Raw genomic sequence first — 18,783 nt, 5'->3', positions numbered from 1 at the left:
ACTCGGTAAACTTTGAATGCCAAACATTGTTTTAGGCACCAGGAATTTAAAAAAAGAAACAATCCCCATCCTCAAGGTTCTTATATTGTATTTAGGCTTGGAATGGAAATCCACATGTATATAATTAAACATATCCTTTTGTGTGTATGTATGTATGGTATATAGAAATCAATATTTATAAATATGAATCTGTACATTCATGTATACATGCCCATAAAAAGTAGATTCTCCCATCCCCAAAGTAATTTTATTTTGGTGGAATGGAGTTGAGAATATGAATAGATTTTCTTCAAATATTCTGCCCTCAAACTCTATATTGAGAATGCACCTCCATTCTCTGCCTTTCAAAATTCCCACCCATCAAAGCTCTCCTCAGTTACCAACTCCTCCATGCAGATTACCCTGGAGACCCCCACTGAAAGTACAGTTTCCCATCTCAAATTTTCCTAGAGTATTTTGCCTGGATCTTTCATTTGCTCCCATAACTAAGTATAGTCCAGAATCTATCTATCCAAGCATTAAGTATCTAGCTATCTTGCTATAAATTGGTTCATCTCTTCGTGTCGTACATCTTTTAGATAATTTCCTTTAGTTCGTTTTTTGCGATTTCTCTTCACCTCATTCATTTCCAAATCTCTTGCTTACAATTAAAGAAACTAAAACTCAGAAATGGAAGGACTTTCAAAAGGTCTTATCCTATTTGCATACCATTGACTTTTGGACTTCATTTGCAAATTTCTGATTACCCCTGTTCAGATAATATTAATGGGGCAATAGATGAGTTCAATAAAAAATAATTCAATGACCTTTGATTAAGAAGAATATAAATTGAGATAAACTTAATCATACTGTTGTAAAAAAATTTCCCAATATAGCATTGCATATAATGAAAACAGGCTACCTTGGAAAGCAATGGGTTCCACTAATTAGAACTATTCAAGCATCCAAATATTGGATGATCATTTGTTAGTAATAATGAAGTTCCTTTGGGAATATAGATTGAACTGAATTGCTACTGAGGAAATATCCAATTTGGTTATTCTATGATACAGAAATGTTTCTAATTCTTCATTTTGAATTTAAAGTGTTGAATTGAATTCTGAATCCAGATTCCCAGTGTAACAACTTGCTCCTTGGCTATTTAGGGTCTTGTTCACAAAGGTGAAGACCATTAGAGTTTTACATGATAAATGATTACTTCTTCCATGAAGAAAAAACTACATTTCCATATGGAACATTTGTAGACATAAATAACTAGGTGAATAAATTGTAAAGATTTTTTTCTGTATAGGAAAGAAACATATTTTATGTCCTTCTGTCCTCACTTTATGTACGCTTCTTAGACTATGCTTATGTACATTGTGGGTTTAATAACTAATCAGTTCTTATAAAATGACTAAACCAGCTGTGCCTGAAGACATTTACTTGACTTCCCTCTTGTCCTTTGCTTTCAATATTCTTCCTTCTCTGTTGAGTAATATTTTCTTTTGACCTGATTTGCTCTTGAATGCCAATCACAATCTAAAGCACTTTTCTATTCCATTATTAGTGTGTCTTAGCCTAAATCCTTCCGTACTTCAAGACCCAGATCAAATTTCACATATTCAGGAATCCCTTCCTGATCTCCCTAATTCTAGATTGTTATTTCTTCTATCACACTGTGAATTCTTTAAGATATGGAACTGCTGTTTACCTTTCTTTATATATCCAGCACTAATAAAGAATTATTTGTGAGCTGTCTTTCTTTCATTCTTTTATTGGGGGGGGGGTTGCAAGGGAATGGGGTTAAGTGACTTGCCCAAGGTCACGTGAGTAGGCCAGTATTAAGTATCTGAGGTCGGCTTTGAACTCAGGTCCTCTTGACTCCATAGCTGTTGTTCTATCTGTCCCCATGAGCTGTCTTTCTGTTCTATTATCTTTATATAGTTTTTTCTTTACCCTTGTGTTATATCTCCTGTTAATGAAAAGAACCTTTGAAAGAGACATTGTCTCTGTTGCTATAACACTTGGATAGGAAAGACAAGAGAGGAAGATAAGTCAGAGAAGTATATTTCCTTGGGGAAATTGGGTATGAATAAAAAAAATAGCACCTTCAATTCAACAAATATTTATTAAGCTGCTATTATGCATAAGGCACTATCTTAGGTATTAGGGATGATATATATATATATATATATATATACACACATATATATATATATATATATATATATATATATTTCATGAGAAACCTGATTTCCTTTGACTTAAAGTTGTCACATTTCCATATTTTAACTTATTCCCCCAGAAGCTCATGAATTTTAGTCATAATTTTATGCTGATTTATATTTATTTTTCATGAAATTCCCTGTTAGTGACCTTGGGCAAAGCATATGACTTCATTGGATCTCTGGTTCCTCATCCATAAAATGAAGTGACTGGATTAGATGACTTCTGAATTTCCTTTCATCTCCACATCTGTCATGGTCCTATAACTCCATAAAATAAACTATTTTTTCAATATTGTTATGCATGCATGATTTAGAAAACATGTTTTAGAGTAAATATATAACAATTTAAATATATGGGTGAACTGCAGGATAACACAGAAATTCATGAAGATATTACCTGAATCATTTATTTGTAATTTCTTTCATTATCTTCGGACATATAATTACTTGAAAGATTATTTTACTTAATCCGTCAATAAGTGCAAGATTTTTCTTTTTGGTTTTTGCAAGGCAATGGGGTTAAGTGGCTTTCCCAAGGCCATACAGCTAGGTAATTATTAAGTGACTCTAGGGCCGATGCTCTATCCACTGCACCACCTAGCCGCCCCTGCAAGTACAAGATTTTAAACTGAGACAAAAGTTTTTGGGGGGTTAATGAGAGAACAAATTTCTCAATACTTCAATAATATTAATCAGGATGGGAACTTATCTTGTGATTTCCTTGTTATCAGGAATACCCAGGCAAAGAAATCCCATCTATCTATGCAAATTGCAACCTATACCTTTCCTGCAGCTTTTATTCTCCTAGAATTAGAGGTCAAATGATTGTTCAGTGCTCCCCAGTGGCTTCCTCTTACTTGAAGGATTTAAAGTTCTTTATTACCTACCTTCATCTTTCTTTTCCATGTTCTTATGGTTCCTCTTCACACAGTCTGTGATCCAAGTATATTGGCATACTTACAGTTCCTTGAGGTTTACATTCCATTTCTCATCTCTGTACCTTTTGATTTGACTATTCTTCAAACCTACTGACCTTTGTCTCTTTGTTTTTCTGCCTTCCTTAATGGCTCAGCTCAAGTAGTACCTTTGTGAGAAGCTTACTTGGTTCCTTCAACTGCTAGCTCCTTCCCTGCTGAGATTACCTTTCATCAGCTTTGTATGTCTATTGTAATGGTCCCAGTTACCTAATTGTTTTCTCCTTCTTTAGAATGAAGTTCCAAGATATATATAAAATATGTCAAAGGTAGGATTTGAACTTATTTCTTCCTGTTTTGAGAGCAGTTCTTAATCTACTATACCATGTTATCTAGGCTCAAATTCATTCTCTGACATATACTACCTTTGACTTTGGGTAAATCACATTTGAGAGTGTATATATACACATACACATTTTTGTGTGTGTATATATATATATATATATATATATATATATATAATTATATGTAATTATAAATTGATATAGTCCCTTAAGATTTACAAAATAGTTTACATATATTACTGCAAATAATCTTTACAGTCACTTGAAGTTTTTAAAATTATTATTCCCATTTTATTATTTATCTTCATAATTATTATGTTTAATTATTATCCTCACTTTACAGATGAGGAAGTATGTTGATGGAGATGAAGTGATTTGTCAAGGGTTACATATGCAATAAGTATCTGAAACAGAATTTGAACTCACATCTTCCTAATTCTAAGCAATATGTTTTGCATGCTTCATACTGTCTTTCCTTTGTGATTTTTCAATCTCTACAGGGTATCTCTAGGCAAAGTATTAGAAGCTTTCCTCTATTTTTGTTTGATTTTAATGCTTTATTAATTCAGTTAACATAATCAGACATATTTGGCAGCATAAATGGCAGATGAGTATGGCATTAGTTAGTATCACAGTGTCATTTTTAGGTTACCACAACATATCTGACACATACTTGAAAAGTTACAATGCTCAATTCCTTTATTTTCTGGAATCTTAATTTAAAATGTCAGGAGAAATGTAAATATATTCATCTAAGGCAGTTATGCATTCCTTAAATGTGAAATATATTAATTTAGATGATTTATAAGCTGGTAAATAATGTGCTTTGAAATTTCAGACAGTCTAATAAAAAATTTTAGATTATTAAAAACATTTGAAATTACTTTTCAAAAGTTGACTTGTAATTTTCTTGTTATGCTAATTATAATCAATTACGCTATAAATGACTTAATAGCGTAAGCATTTATTAGCTTGCCAGACTTTACAATCAAGTGCTTCAGTTTCTTAATCATAACAGAGTTTGAAAAAGTCAAGCGAATGATAGCAAAAATCCCACATATAGTAAAATATCTTTGTAGATTACTAATTTTTTTATTTTTAAAGAAATATGCCTTTAGCTTAGCAATCAAAAATAAGAGTGGGATGTCCATTGAATGGTCCTTTACTATGATTAACAACTTTATTAATATGAGATATTTCATTTAATAATTTCAATAATGCTCCTTTCCATATTGGATGCCTTAAAACTTTAGGCTTTCCATGTTCTTTCTCTTCTTCCTGCTCATGTTTTTCAATACACAGGAGAGTGAAATTTTGGTTTTGTTTAAGAGATTAGTTCATAAGATGATAGGGTCATAATTTAAAGCTATGGTGGGTCTTTCTGGTCATTTTGTTTATGTATAGTCCCCACATGTTAGACATTAGGAAGGTGAAGTTCAAAGATATGAATTGACTTTGATAAAGTCAGGGCCAGGACTTGAACCCAGATTTTCAAAAACAAATTGCAAAGGTATTACTCAGACTTTAAGTGACTTTTTAAAAAACCTGATTTCATAGAATATTATTTTAAAAGGTTATGTGAAAACCTTTGGAAAAAATTTGATAGTGGAAAGACAGGTAACAGAAAAATGATTGCATGAGTTTGTTTTGCACTTTCCTATTGTCATACCCAAAGTGCTTTATGTTATGTATGTTTATGCACATATTTGTATCATTATTAGAGGAAATAAGATTTTTAAAAAGAACTTTTTATATGAATAAATAATTCTATCTCTGCAATATTCTTCCCCTAAATACTTCAAAGGGCAAACATTTCATGTCCCAGAATAGTTTTCCTGGCATAATTCTTGTCCATATCATTTAAAAAAATAAAACCTTCATAGTTTCTCTTCCCCAAAATTAATTGTCATGAACAACTACTATACTACTAGTAATAAGAATAATTGGAATTTATAGAATGGTTTTAGGATTGTAAATCAATCCTTAAAATAACTCTGTGATATACATGCTATCTATAATCTCCATCTTATAAAGGAAGAAATTATATCCCAGAGGAATTGAGTGATCTATGGTCTATAGCTAGTATGTGTTGGAGATAAGATTCAAGTCCAAATCATTCCTGTCAGTCCAGTCATCTTTCCATTTGCTGATTCTCAGGAATATAACACTCAAGGTGTCTGTCTATCTATGATGTCCTTAAATTTCCTATTTGACATTTAAATCCTTCACCAATCTGATTTTCTTCCTTCTTTCCAGACTATTTTCACTTTTATCTGTGTTCCAGTTAAACTGACCTATTTGCTTCCTCCAACACATGATGTGTTCCCCCCCCCCCCCATACTTTTGCCCACTGACATCCCTTCCTAGAATCCTCTCTATTTTCAGCTCTCCATCCATTGGAATCTCTGCTTTCATTCAAGATTCAACTCAAGTTTTACCTCCTAGAAAAGGTCTATTTTTGATTTACTCAAATGTTAATAACCCTCATCCTCCCACCCCACCCTGGTTACCTTATATTTAATTTATTTGTATTTTGTATTTCTGTATCTGAATTTAAGTTGTTTTCCTCTAGTATAATGTAGATCACAGTAGTTTTTTTTTCTTTGTAACCCATGAACTTCATTCAGTATTCTGTAGGCTGGTTCCCTCATATTAGACATAATTCAAGGATGATCCTCTGTTCCCGTTACACATCAGTTCTGCACAAATCATTCTCTGCTGTGGTGTATTGGTTTGTGGCATTTCATAACATGCCTTAGTATGAGGGCAAACCAGGGAACTGGGGCCACAGAAGTTCTCAGGACTGAAGATTTGAAGGTTCTCTATCTCACTTTATTAGGTCCCAACAATCACTTGCTATAATGTAAAAAGACTGCAGAGAATCAAATCAAAGGAAACATTTAAGACTTAGAAATGTGCTTTTAATACTTTGGCCAGCTTGTTAATCTTGGAAGTTGCTTTAAAAAGCTTCTTATGCCATCATGCTGTTATTATTGCTATTGTTATTGTTTTAAGCACAGTAGACTTTGATTGTCAGATATATTGAAAACATTAAATTTTTTAATATTATGTATAAAGTCCTTTTTGGATACTAATTGTCCTGTTAATATCGTATTTCTTTCTTTGCAGTTTTACTTAAGAGTGCAAAAAGAGAGGAGGACAAACCATTTAGAGACTGTGCAGATGTGTATCAAGCTGGTTTTAATAAAAGTGGAATCTACACTGTTTATATTAATAACGTGCCAGAACCCAAAAAGGTAAAAGCTGAAGTGTTTGTTTACAAGTTTTGAACTAGAACTCTGAACTGAGGAAGGGAAGTTGTGATTAATCTGTGAACTCACTAAAATGAAAGTGTATCAGTGAGCTGGGTTGTCCCCAGAGAGTCTGTGTTCCTCCCTGAGTCATAGAGGGGCATGCAGAGCCCACCCCTCAGGGCAGCTTCAATATTTCCTCTTGCTCTGTGCTCACTCCTAGGGTGAACTGGGAGTAGAGAACTAGCCCCAGCATTCCTGGTCAAGGTTATGAAAAGCCACACACAGGAGGGGTTGAGAGAGGATAATATTTCTAGGGGGCCAGATGTCCCCCCCAAACCCCAAATACCATTCCATTTCCTATTAGAGATGGAGCATCAATTTGGCAGAACAACTACTCCTGGAGGGGGGCTTAGAATGGGTGGGAAAAAGAAGTATTCTTGTTTTATTTAATCTGACAATTTCCTTTGCATATTTTTCTAAAACTGGGTCAAAAAAATGGATTCACAGAGAATCTGAGAATCCCTCTGAGAGCTGAAAAGGGATTTTAGAAATCATTGAGACCAACCCTCTTATTTCACATATCAGAAAAAGACAACCAGGGTTTCAATGACTTGGCCAAGGTCATACAGTGAACTGGTGATGGAAATCAGATTAGAACCCAGATGTCTTAAAGCAGTCTAGTCTTCTCCCCTGTCCCCATCCCCCACATACTACTATATTATGTCATAGAATCAGTATTATAGCAGAACAGATCTTGGGATAAACCATGAATTGATGAAAGGTTTTATGTACTGTTCCATCCTTTTCTGAACTTTTTTTAAAGGGAAGTGTGAAAGGAATTGTTCATTCTATTCAGTCACCTTCCCCCCCCCCCACTCTCTTTCATCTTGTTCAAGATCCTTTACTTATTAATCATTCTCCAGGACTGGTGTTCCTGATGGGTCTCTCTCTTCTTTACCCTTGTCCCTCCATTCCCATCTAGATTCAATATCCTCATCTAAACTTCCTTCTCCTGTTTTTCCAGGTTATAGGACCCTAATTTTTTAACTAAGTTAGAGGCCAGCCCATCTAGTATTTTCATTTTCCAGATTAAAAAAAATCAAGACCCATAGATTTTAAGGGACTTTCCCCATTAATCATGTAAGTAGTAAATGACTGAATCAAGATTTGAACTCAGATTCTATTATTCCAAATCTATTACTCTTTCCTTAATATTCACTTACTTCAATAAATACTTCAATTCTTTAAAGATTCTATGATTTCATTTTAGTACTTTGCTCACCAATACAGATTGAATTCCCTATTCCACCTTCCATTGCCTTCCCAGCCCCAACATAAGCCTTAGTTTTTTGTTTTTTTCTTTTACTTGTTAAGACCACAAACTAAAACACATACCCATACCCTTCACACACACACACACACACACACACACACACTCACTCACTCACTCATCCAAAACACTAGCACTAGTTTCCTGGTGAATCAAATTAGGCAGATCCTTAGTGAATTTATCCACAATTTATCCCTCTGCCAACAACCAAAGCTTTTCCAGTTTGGTAGTGCTGGTGTTTTCCAGAGTAAGTAAAAATCCAAGGTCTTTTTCTGTGATATACTAAGACATGTTCTCTTTTAGTAGAGAATCTAGCATTAAGAAATTAAGCAAGACATGTAGAACTAATAAATGAATTCAAGATAAGAAATTAATAATGAAATGTTTTTTCCTATATCTTTCAGATATAATTTTCATTTAAAGAAGACAATTAATTCTTTAATCTAAGAGAAATAGGGTGAGAATTTCAGCCATTACTGAGACCATGCAAGCCTTAGCCATTTCCTCAACAGGCCTTTGAGGTAACTTTGAATCCTTGAAAGCAAAAGGAATGCAAATTATGGCAATTCCTGATCCCTGTGTCTGAACTGGAAAGACTTGGAATCCAAGTCCCCTGAAAGATGATGTGTCAAATTGAGGAACTGAGCTAAATTCAAAGAGACTCTTCAATAGTTTAGCTTTTGCATTTTTTTGTTTTATTTTGTTTTTAAGTCCTAGCTAGGCACTCCCAAGACTAAAACACAAGAAATCCTATGATCTGAAGTAGTCAAGGTGTCTATACTGATGAAGTCCCAAATCCTTGAAGTGGGAAGGTTATAGCAAAAGTACTTGAGGAGAATAGAAAGAAAACAGTAGGGAGGTGTTATGTAAGGACTGTTTGTTAATCCTCAAATTAAACCATAAAATCAAAGAATATTCGAGCTAGAAGGGAATAGTGATAATGATGATGATGATGATGATTAGTTAATGTTTATATAGTACTTTGTGGATCTTATTTGATATTTTGAGAGAGGTAGTCTTGTTATTATAATTCCCATTAAAAAGTCCAACAACATTATAAGATAGCCAGGATATAAATGTACTATCACAATATATAGATAAAGTGCTGTCTTAGAGGTCAAATTAGAGCCCAAATAGTCCTCATTCCTAGTCTAGTTCAATAACAAACATTTATTAAGCGTCTACTATGTGACAAACTAGGAATACAAAGACAAAAAAATGAAGTTGTTCCTGCCCTCAGGGAATTAGATTCTATTGAGAGAGACAATATGTATTATATATATATATATATATACATATATAAAATATACAAATAATTAAATATTTATTGTCTAAGGATAGTTAGTCATTGGAGAGTGTTGGATCTAGGCCATGAACAGTTCTCATTTAAATATTAAATCATACAAGCTTCCCCTTTTGCCAATGGGAAAGTTAAGACAACTTGCCCAATTAGAAGCAAACAACTAGCTAACAGCAGATATGAATTAGAAAAATTAGTTCATTTAGTTTTAATTTGCCCATTTCCTACATTCCCTAGATATGATCACATCAAACTCCCTCTTAAGGTGTAACATTTATTCAGTTTATTACAGTGGCATATCCACAACAAAATCTAGTAAGGAGCTAGCCATAATCATGGGAGATTGTCCTAAGGCATAGTTTATCCAGAAGATAAAGTAGGCAGGGGCGGCTAGGTGGCACAGTGGATGGATCACTGGCCCTGGAGCCAGGAGTACCTGAGTTCAAATCCGGCCTCAGACACTTCCTAATTACCTAGCTGTGTGGCCTTGGGCAAGCCACTTAAACCCATTTGCCTTGCAAAAACCTAAAAAAAAAAGATAAAGTAGGCAGAGGGAAGTTTAGGAAGGCAGTAGAGGGAAGTTTGGGGAGACTTTGGTGAAAGGTTGATTTTTATGAATAATGCTGAGCAGAGTGAGCAGAAGAGAAATTATAGTAAGAAAGATGGAACATTGAGACATTGAATGCTTTTCTCTAGCTTATTATATAATAATCCCTTTAAAGTTTGGATTATTATATAATAATTCTTTTAAAGACATCTCTCCTTTGATAGATATGAATTTGCTGAAGGGAGGCTATATAATCTGGTAAAAAGAGAAGCAAGTTTGGAATTCAGCATATAGATTCTAATAGTAACTGTTACTCACTACCTATATGAATTTGGGCAAATCACGCTATTTCAACTGGCCCAAGTTATCTCATCTATGAAGGGAGGAATTTGGACAACATGATACCTAAAGCATCCTCCAGCTCCACATCTACAATCTTGATTATTTTTATCCCTAATTTGAAAACTGTTTAGAGCCAGTAAGTTTCAAAAAGTCATTATGAGTCATGGTACTATAAAAGTTAAGTTGTGTTAAGCCCCCCCCATTCATTTACTTGGCAGTAGTATTAATTGAAGATCCACCAAAAATATTTTCTTATTCATGCCTTTATTGTCCAGGGAACAAGTCTGATATTAGTAGTTGACATGGTAAAAATTTTAGAATATTGCAACATTAATATCCATTAAAAAGATTTTAGGAAAAAGGATATTTGCATGATTTCATACAGGAATCAATAATGTACACCATGCCTACCTTCTACCCTCACCTCAATCTGGTAATATAAATCTGGTTCAGTCAGATAAATACAATACATTGGTAAATTGGTGCCATAGATGAAACACTGGTTAGAGGGCAGGGAAGATCATCCAAAAATGATCAAATCTTGTAGGTTGCACTAGAGTTGCAAGAATAACAAAACCTAATTTATTATAGCTTTTTAAAAACTTGTATTGCTTTATCATTGAAAAATATCTGTAAAACTCAAATATTCAAATTAAAATTGAGGAGAAAAGTATTATTCCAAAATACTGATGAGGAGAATTAATGACATTCATATTTTAAACAATTGAAATAATTACACATTGGGCATTTTGAGTCTTTTCACATTTAAGTTATTAACTTGTGGCTATTTTGCACTAGATACTTTTCTAAGCATTATTGCAGGAAGTATGAATTTTCCTTTCATTTCATAACTTGACTTGTAGCCAACATATTTTCACCTATAAAAAAGTCAAATTGTTCCCCAAACTCTACTTCTTATTTAAAAATATTTTAGAACTAATAATTCCTCTAATTCTTGGAAGAGGGATATAACTGATATGTTGAATCTTTTCATTTTGAAGTTATGGAAAAACAATTAGCATCCCTGAGCATCATTATTCATCTTCTTCAGAAAAGTATAAAAGCATGAAAACGAGGCAAATCAAATTTCATTTTCATTGTTTGAATTTCAATCCTCATATTATGTTAAAAGGTGTTTAATGGTTAAAAGCTTTGACCTTGCCTGGGATATGAGCCAGTTCAATCTTTTTCTGGATAGAGTTAAGTCAGAGTCAGATTTTCAATAAACTCAACAGCACACCTCATGTAGTAGATTCCGTATCCACTAGTAAGGGATCATGCCAGAGAGTGTAAACCACACAATACTGGCAAATGAATCTTTTAAGTCTTTTCATGTCTCAAATTCTCCTTCCAACAAAACCCACCATTTTCCCCCTGAACTTTTCCTCAACAGTTAACCAAAGATTCATTTCTTTTCTCACTAGAAACAGCAAAGTAGCTTTTGCTATATGGTTAAAAAAAATTTTTTTTGAATAAGGAAAATTAGGGAATTGAAGTTCTGTGTGACTAACATTCCAATTTAAACTCTAAAAGTCATCAATAAAACTAGAATTGCAACATATAAAATCTTACAGAAACAGACAAAAATAGAGGGATCATAATTTGAGAGCTGGAGTGACTATCAATTATGGGGTTTGCATTCTCTGGCATGATCCCTTCTGGTAGATGGGGAACCTGTTATATTAGGTTTGCTTTGAGTTTATTGAAAATCTTCAACCCAAACCCAGACTTGTTCTACATTACATTAAGTACATTGCCTAGCACATAGTAGGTAATTTATTGTATTTATTGATTCAGTTTTCTGAACCAGAGTGCTTTTTAAAAAGATTTTTTAAAATGGGAGTTTAAGTAGCAAAGGTCAATAATTCAAATCTTTTCAATAGACTATAATTGTAAAGATACTCCATGACATCTTTTTCTTAAATGCTAGAAAGAAATTTAAGGTTTATCCTGCCCCCCCATGCTAAATTTCAGGGGAATATCCTGAAGGTCAGAGAAGTTATATGATGTGCTCACCATCATACAGTTAGTAAGCAATAGATACGTTACAAGAAATTATTAAGTAAAATTTCCCATAAATTCTAGAAAAAGAAGATAAAGTAGAAATAGAAAAAAAAAACCTACTGTTCACCACCTGTAAGAGATACCAGGAGAGAAATTTATAGGAATGTTACAGCCAAGTTTTAAAACTCCATGGTTAAGAGAAATACTGCAAGCAACAACAGAAACGGCAATTTAAGAATTTTTTCGAGGTAATGGGGTTAAGTGGCTTGCCCAAGGCCACAGGGCTAGGTAATTATTAAGTGTCTGAGGTCGGATTTGAACCCAGGCATTCCTGACTCCAAGGCCAGTGCTCTATCCACTGCGCCACCTAGCCGCCCCCTTGAAAAAGCAATTTAAAAACCACAGAAGTGCAGTCATAATTTCACTTGACCTAGCAGCTTCTACTCTAAAAAACAGTGATGATGATTTCACCATGATATTTCAAAAAGCTAAAGAGCTGGGGTTGCATGCAAGAATAATTTACTCAGTAAAACTGAGCGCTATCCTGAATGAAAAAATGGATATTTGACATATTTGACATTCAGGCATTTTTAACAAAAACAATAATGACAACAACAACAACAACAATCCCAGAACTCAATGGAAAATTCCATATAAAAGATCCAGAAGAAATAATAAAGAAAAGATTAAAGTCTAATTATAAGGCACTCATTAAGATCAGACTGTTTTATAAGTGTGTGTGTGTGTGTGTGTGTGTGTGTGTGTGTTTGTGTGTTTGAAAATGTCAGTATTCTTTAAATTGTCATGGAAGTGGTTTTAAATCCAAACTCTTTGACTCCAAATCCAGAACTTTTTAAAATGAAATTATACTGCCTATAATTATTTTTACTAAAATATCTGCATGAATAATAATAAATACATTTTATAGGTGCCGCAGTGGGTAGAGCACTGGCCCTGGAGTCAGGAGAACCTGAGTTCAAATCCGACCTCAGACACTTAATAATTACCTAGCCATGTGATCTTGGGCAAATCACTTAACCCCATTGCCTTGCAAAATAAAAAAAGAAAGAAAATATATTGTATATAAGATGCTTATTTAAGACAATATCAAAACAAAGTAAATATTCAACCAGTTCTCCTCCTCCCTGGCTACTTCTGGTGCTAAATGGCTTCCTTTACTTTCCCTTCCTGCCACTCTCCTTTCTCTTCCCCTCCTTCGTCCCTCCCCTCCCTTACTCTCCCTCACTCTCCTCTCCTTTCCTTTTTTAACTTTTTTTTTATTCTCCTTTTTTTCTTTTCTTTTCTCTAAGCAACTGAAGTATCACTAGCTTTGTTAAAATCTGATCCTGTCTCTTTTTCTTCAGAATCATAAATTCCTAGGACTATACTTATTATAAAATTGCTCTGGGTTTCAAAGAACTTTGGCAGTGGATGGCCTCAAGCTATTTTGATTCTTAGAGGCTTAGAAGGGTCTGTACTTCTGACCTTAGTGCAAATCTACTTAAAAGTGCTAATTTTCCCTATCCTCTTTATATATTAAATTTGTAAGTAGTTGATTACCTCAAGATCTTATCTAAGACCTTTACTTGGAATAGCCTTTGGTGAATCCCACTGAGGTTCAGAGGAAATGTCTTATTTTCTAGGTCTTGCTCTGTCTCATGTCTTGAGGCTTCTTTCTTCTTCCTAGTCTGAATAGAAAAGTTGTAGAAAACCATTATAAAATCCTCATTCTAAACTCTAAGACAATGATTTAAAAAAAACTAAATATTTTAATCCAGCACCATTGCCTGGACCTTTTCCTAGACAGGGAACCACACAGATGCTTAAGCTCTGTAGAACCATAGAAGCTATGGATTATTTGATTCTTCATTTTAAGGTGAAAGAGAGACAAACAGATACAGAGACAGGGACACACAGAAAGAGATAATGATAAAAAGAGTAGAAGAGAGACAGAATCTGCTCAAAATGAAACAACTAAACAACAATTAGGAATATAATCTTTCAAAATAATTTAGAGATGAGCTTTGGAGAGCCCTATAAACTGGGCACTCAAACTAATTTCTAAAACTTTCTAAAGCATACATATGAATGAAGAATATATACAATTAGAATTTATATCCTGGGATGTGTGGTGGAAAACTTGAAGCTAGAATACAGCATATTTTTAACTAAAACTGTATATAAGGTACCTGTCACTTATATTAACTTATAAATCTAATCAAAAAAAGGATTTTTGTATAGTCCGGGAAATGTTTGCTAACGTCTTCATCTTCATTCATTTAAATTTTGAAGAGCTTTGAAGACTAGCTATGGTTCAAATTTCATCAGTGCTAATATTGCTCTACTTTTTTTCCGAGTTATTATTCTATGATCCATTAGAATGTGGAGCTCCATGAAGGCAGGTACTGTATTTATGCCTTTCTTTATATCTCCAACACTTAACAGAGTGTCTGGTACATAAAACTTAATAAATGTTTATTGACTGGACCTCTCTCTTATTGTGATACACAGAAGCTCTTTTGGTAGGAGGGAGAGGAAACTATCTGGAACTGTATTCAGTGAAGAGAAATGAGTTCAATCTCTCAAGATCATCCACCAACTAAAAAAAAAAGAATGAATTGAATTTGGCAGAAGAGTTTAAACAAAATGTGTTAACATCAAATAATAGAGAAAGCTGTAATACAATAAAAAGAAGAGTAGCTTGGGAATTGAGACACTTGGTTCTGCTCTCTGCTGTTTAGTAGTTGGGATGCCTTAGACAAGTGATTAATCTTTCTGAAGCTCAGTAGCCTCATCCTCAGTCTGCTATTTATTAGCTATGTGACCTTGGGCAGCTGAAATTTCTGGACCTCAATTTCCTCATCTGTATAGTAAGAGGTTTGGCATTGATAAGATCTCTACCATCTCACACTAAAATTCACATGGACCATAAAATCTGAAAAATGAAAGAGTTAGACTAGGTTTTCTTCCAGGCCTGTAATCCTATAATCCTATGGATCCCTTTTACCTAAACTGGAACTCTTAAGAGTATTTTTTTACATTTTACAGGCTGCTACAAATGCTGCCAAAAGAATTTTGCTCTTCTATTTCTGAATGACAAAAAAAAAGAACATTCAGTAAAATGCAGGGTTTGGAATAAATAATCTTTCATGTCCCTTTCAGTTTTTAAATTTCCTGATTTTCTGATACTTTGAACCCAAAGCAACATGGTTTCCAGATATTAAATAATAACATCACAATTCATTTTACTCCACTTAGTCTGGGCAAGAATCACTTGTAAATAGTTAACTCTTTCTTGTAGGAAATAACTTATAACTCACTACTTATAAAGCAGTTTGGCAAAGTATGTTGAAATCACAAAGTCCCCAAGATAGAGGGATGGAAAAACATGGAAAATCTAACCTCATGCTGGAAGAGAGTCAACCCACAATAAAATGTGAAAGAAAAGAAGTTCAACTATATCACAAGAGTATAGTCAGGTTTCCTCTGTCTAGAACCCAAGAAAGATCTTGCTGCCCCCAAATGCTATTTAGGATTTTTCTCTTTCACAAACTTTTCAAAGGAATGATCTTCATCTTCTTGCCATTTTCTTTACCTTTTGCAGAAAACCTTCCTCAATCATCCCTAATATTGGTGTCTTTCCTCTGAGAATATTCTACCAGTTTATTTATAAATATAGTTGTTCACATATTGTATTCCCTATTAGAATTTGAGTTTTTTCAGAGCAGGAACTACTGGGGTGAATGGAGCAGAGGTTCTTTTATTTTTGCCTTTCTTTCTATACCTAAGAACACAGTTCCTGACATTTAATGGCATTTAATATATTAGTTGCCTGACAAACCTTTAGACTTCTTCTTGACTAAACTTCTGAAATAATTCTTTCCATAATTAATAATCCCACCATTTCTGTCAGAATCAGGTGAGACATTCTTGCCTAAAATATCATAGTTGGGCTTCCCTATTTACCTATCTATGACATTTGACAACACTTTGGAAGTTGATAGCCAAATCTAGATCTTCACTCCTAAAGTATGTTCTTATGGGAATTTTGTGTGTGAAGGTGTGTGTATGTGGGTGTGTGTGTGTGTGTGTGTGTGTGTGTGTGTGTGTGTCTATATGTATGGCTCAAACTTTAAGATTTGCTTGATATGATCTCCCAACTCTGAAATTCAACTCTATTTCTATAAATGGTAGTGTATCTTTAATACTCTACTGGACATTTCCCTTGGAATGTCCTGCCTTCACCACAAAGTCAACATGTCTAGATGAAACTTGATCATTTCTGTAATCATGATTATTTTCCTATTTTTAACAATTCTCCTGTTTGCTTAGGCTCCACTTCTTACCTTTACTTAGTCATCTCTATCTAGTCAACAACCAGTGCTATTGATTTCTGCTTTTTAAAAGCTCTTATTTGTCCCTTTTAATTTCTACTACTACTACTACTACTACTACTGCCCATGTCTATGAATTCTTAACTGGATTATTACAACAATTTCCTCATCAACTTCCTTGACTCAAGTCTCTCCTGCCTCTCTTCTGCATTATAATCTGCCTCCAGATAAATCTTCTTAAAAGGCTATTTTAATCATGTTATTATCCTGCCTAATAACTTAAAATGACTCCTAATTTCCTTCAAAATAAAGTCCAAAATTTTTGTCCTGATTTTCAAGGGCTCGCTTAATTTAATATCTCATTCCCATATTACCTCAAACCATTCCCCTCCATGGGCCCTTTGTTTAAGCAGACTAATTAAGCTCACTGACACCTCCTCCCAAAATAAAAAATAAATAAATAAAAACAAATATAAAGCACTGCACATTCTTTCCAGCACACTTTTCCTCAGCTTGTGTCACCTTCACTTGAACCAAACAAATCTTAACTATCCACTCCGAAATCTTGGGGCTTTGATAAATTTCAGGCTCATTGAGTCAATATAGTATTGTAGTTCCCTAAGCTAATGAGATCTCATACTGAAAAAAAAGAGGCATAGTGACCAGGATAAACCAGATTAGAGTCCCATATTTTGCTACTTTTAGGCCACATCTGAAATATAATGCTCAATTCTGAGTGCAACTTTTAAGGAAGGGCACTGATGAGCTAGAGAAGAAGTAGACTGGGATGATTTGAGACCTCAATCTCATACTAGGAAGAAAGGTTGGGCTAACTAGAATTATGTAGCCTGGAAAAGAGGGAACTAGTTTAGGAATATATATGTGGTAGAGTTCAAGAAAGCACCTGCAGGGCTTTGAAGAGCTGATATAGATTAAATTTATTCTGCTTGATCTCAAAGGGAAGAACTAGGATCAATAGGGAGGTGTTATAAAGACTCAGCTTTTATGCAGAACTTTCCAAGTTATTAGAACTTTCCAAAACTGGAATGGCCTATTTTCAGTGGATTGGAGTTATAGTTTATGGAATTCTTCAAATGGAAGTTAGATACCTATACCTGGATTATTTATGACATGATTTGGATTAGATGTCTATTAGCATTCCTTCATATTCTGTGATTCTATTAATTTTTAACAGCCTTGCCAATCTATATTGATATACTCAAAATTCTTTTGACTTTATTTACCCATGGTCTGCACAAATCTAGTGCTCAATAAATACCATAAATGCATAATATAAGATGTATGCATATCAAATGGGTCAAGCACATTGTAAATATTAAAAGTGCATAAGCTAAACACATCATAAACTTGGAAAATTAAGTCATATTACAGATGCACAAAAGTATATTTTACATGTTCTAAATGATAATATCTACTGTAAGCTCCTTTTTGGATTCTACTTCCCAATATATAGCTATAATTGTAAGTGAACTCTGTGGTTGGTTTTCCAAAAGGGCTACTACTATCTAACAGGGTTTAAAGTATATCCTGAGTTATTTTTTACTAAAATTAACGTTCATGTTTTGTCTATAAATGCATATATTTTCATACTTCTCTAGTAGAGACAGCTATGTTAAAGTAAAAACAGTTCCTAAGATGGCACAAAATTGGTGGGAAGAATGAGTACAATTTCAGTACATCTATAATGAGAAATATACATAGAAAACATATCACCAAAACTACTTATGTCCATAGCATCTTTTCCTTTTTTTACACAACTACACATTGTTACTTTGGGAATCATCTCTGCTGGGCAAATGGCTCTTTTTGGGTCTTTAGACCTATTTTTATTGGTGGTTCTACTTTAGACAACTAGGGCTACTTCTCTCTTAAATAGTTAGTTCTTTTCTCTGCTAGCAGAGTATCATACTCCTTGAAGCTACTTCAGGTCAGACTGTATTCTGAGGTGATGAAATTAGATTTTAAAAGATCACTAGATTTAGAGTCAATCTTCAGTCAAATTGCAACTGCAATTTCATCATCATTAGCACTTTGCAAAAAGGTAACAAAACCTAGACATCCATTAGCATTTCATTTAACACATTAACATCCTTAATATCTTCTAAACTCTATAACATATTTGCTTCATCTCTGTGATTAAATCAACTAGACTGGTGGGAAAAGACTTCTCCTCTTGACAGAAT

At 33.9% G+C, this 18,783-nt stretch overlaps 1 protein-coding gene across 2 annotated transcripts in view; it reads left to right on the top strand.

Moving 5' to 3' along the window:
• Positions 1-18,783, top strand: part of ANGPT1 (angiopoietin 1) — a 327,983-nt gene that overhangs the window by 234,058 nt on the left and 75,142 nt on the right. For both annotated transcript variants that reach the window (XM_074201075.1, XM_074201074.1), the window contains exon 5: positions 6,598-6,725. In XM_074201075.1, the coding sequence (XP_074057176.1) occupies positions 6,598-6,725 (128 nt within the window). The remainder of the gene's footprint in view (positions 1-6,597; positions 6,726-18,783) is intronic.

This window comes from Macrotis lagotis, chromosome X (assembly GCF_037893015.1).
Source record: "Macrotis lagotis isolate mMagLag1 chromosome X, bilby.v1.9.chrom.fasta, whole genome shotgun sequence".
NCBI classification, from domain to species: Eukaryota; Metazoa; Chordata; class Mammalia; order Peramelemorphia; family Peramelidae; genus Macrotis; species Macrotis lagotis.
Note: the sequence above shows the minus strand (reverse complement) of the source record. Positions and strands in the feature narration are given on the sequence as shown.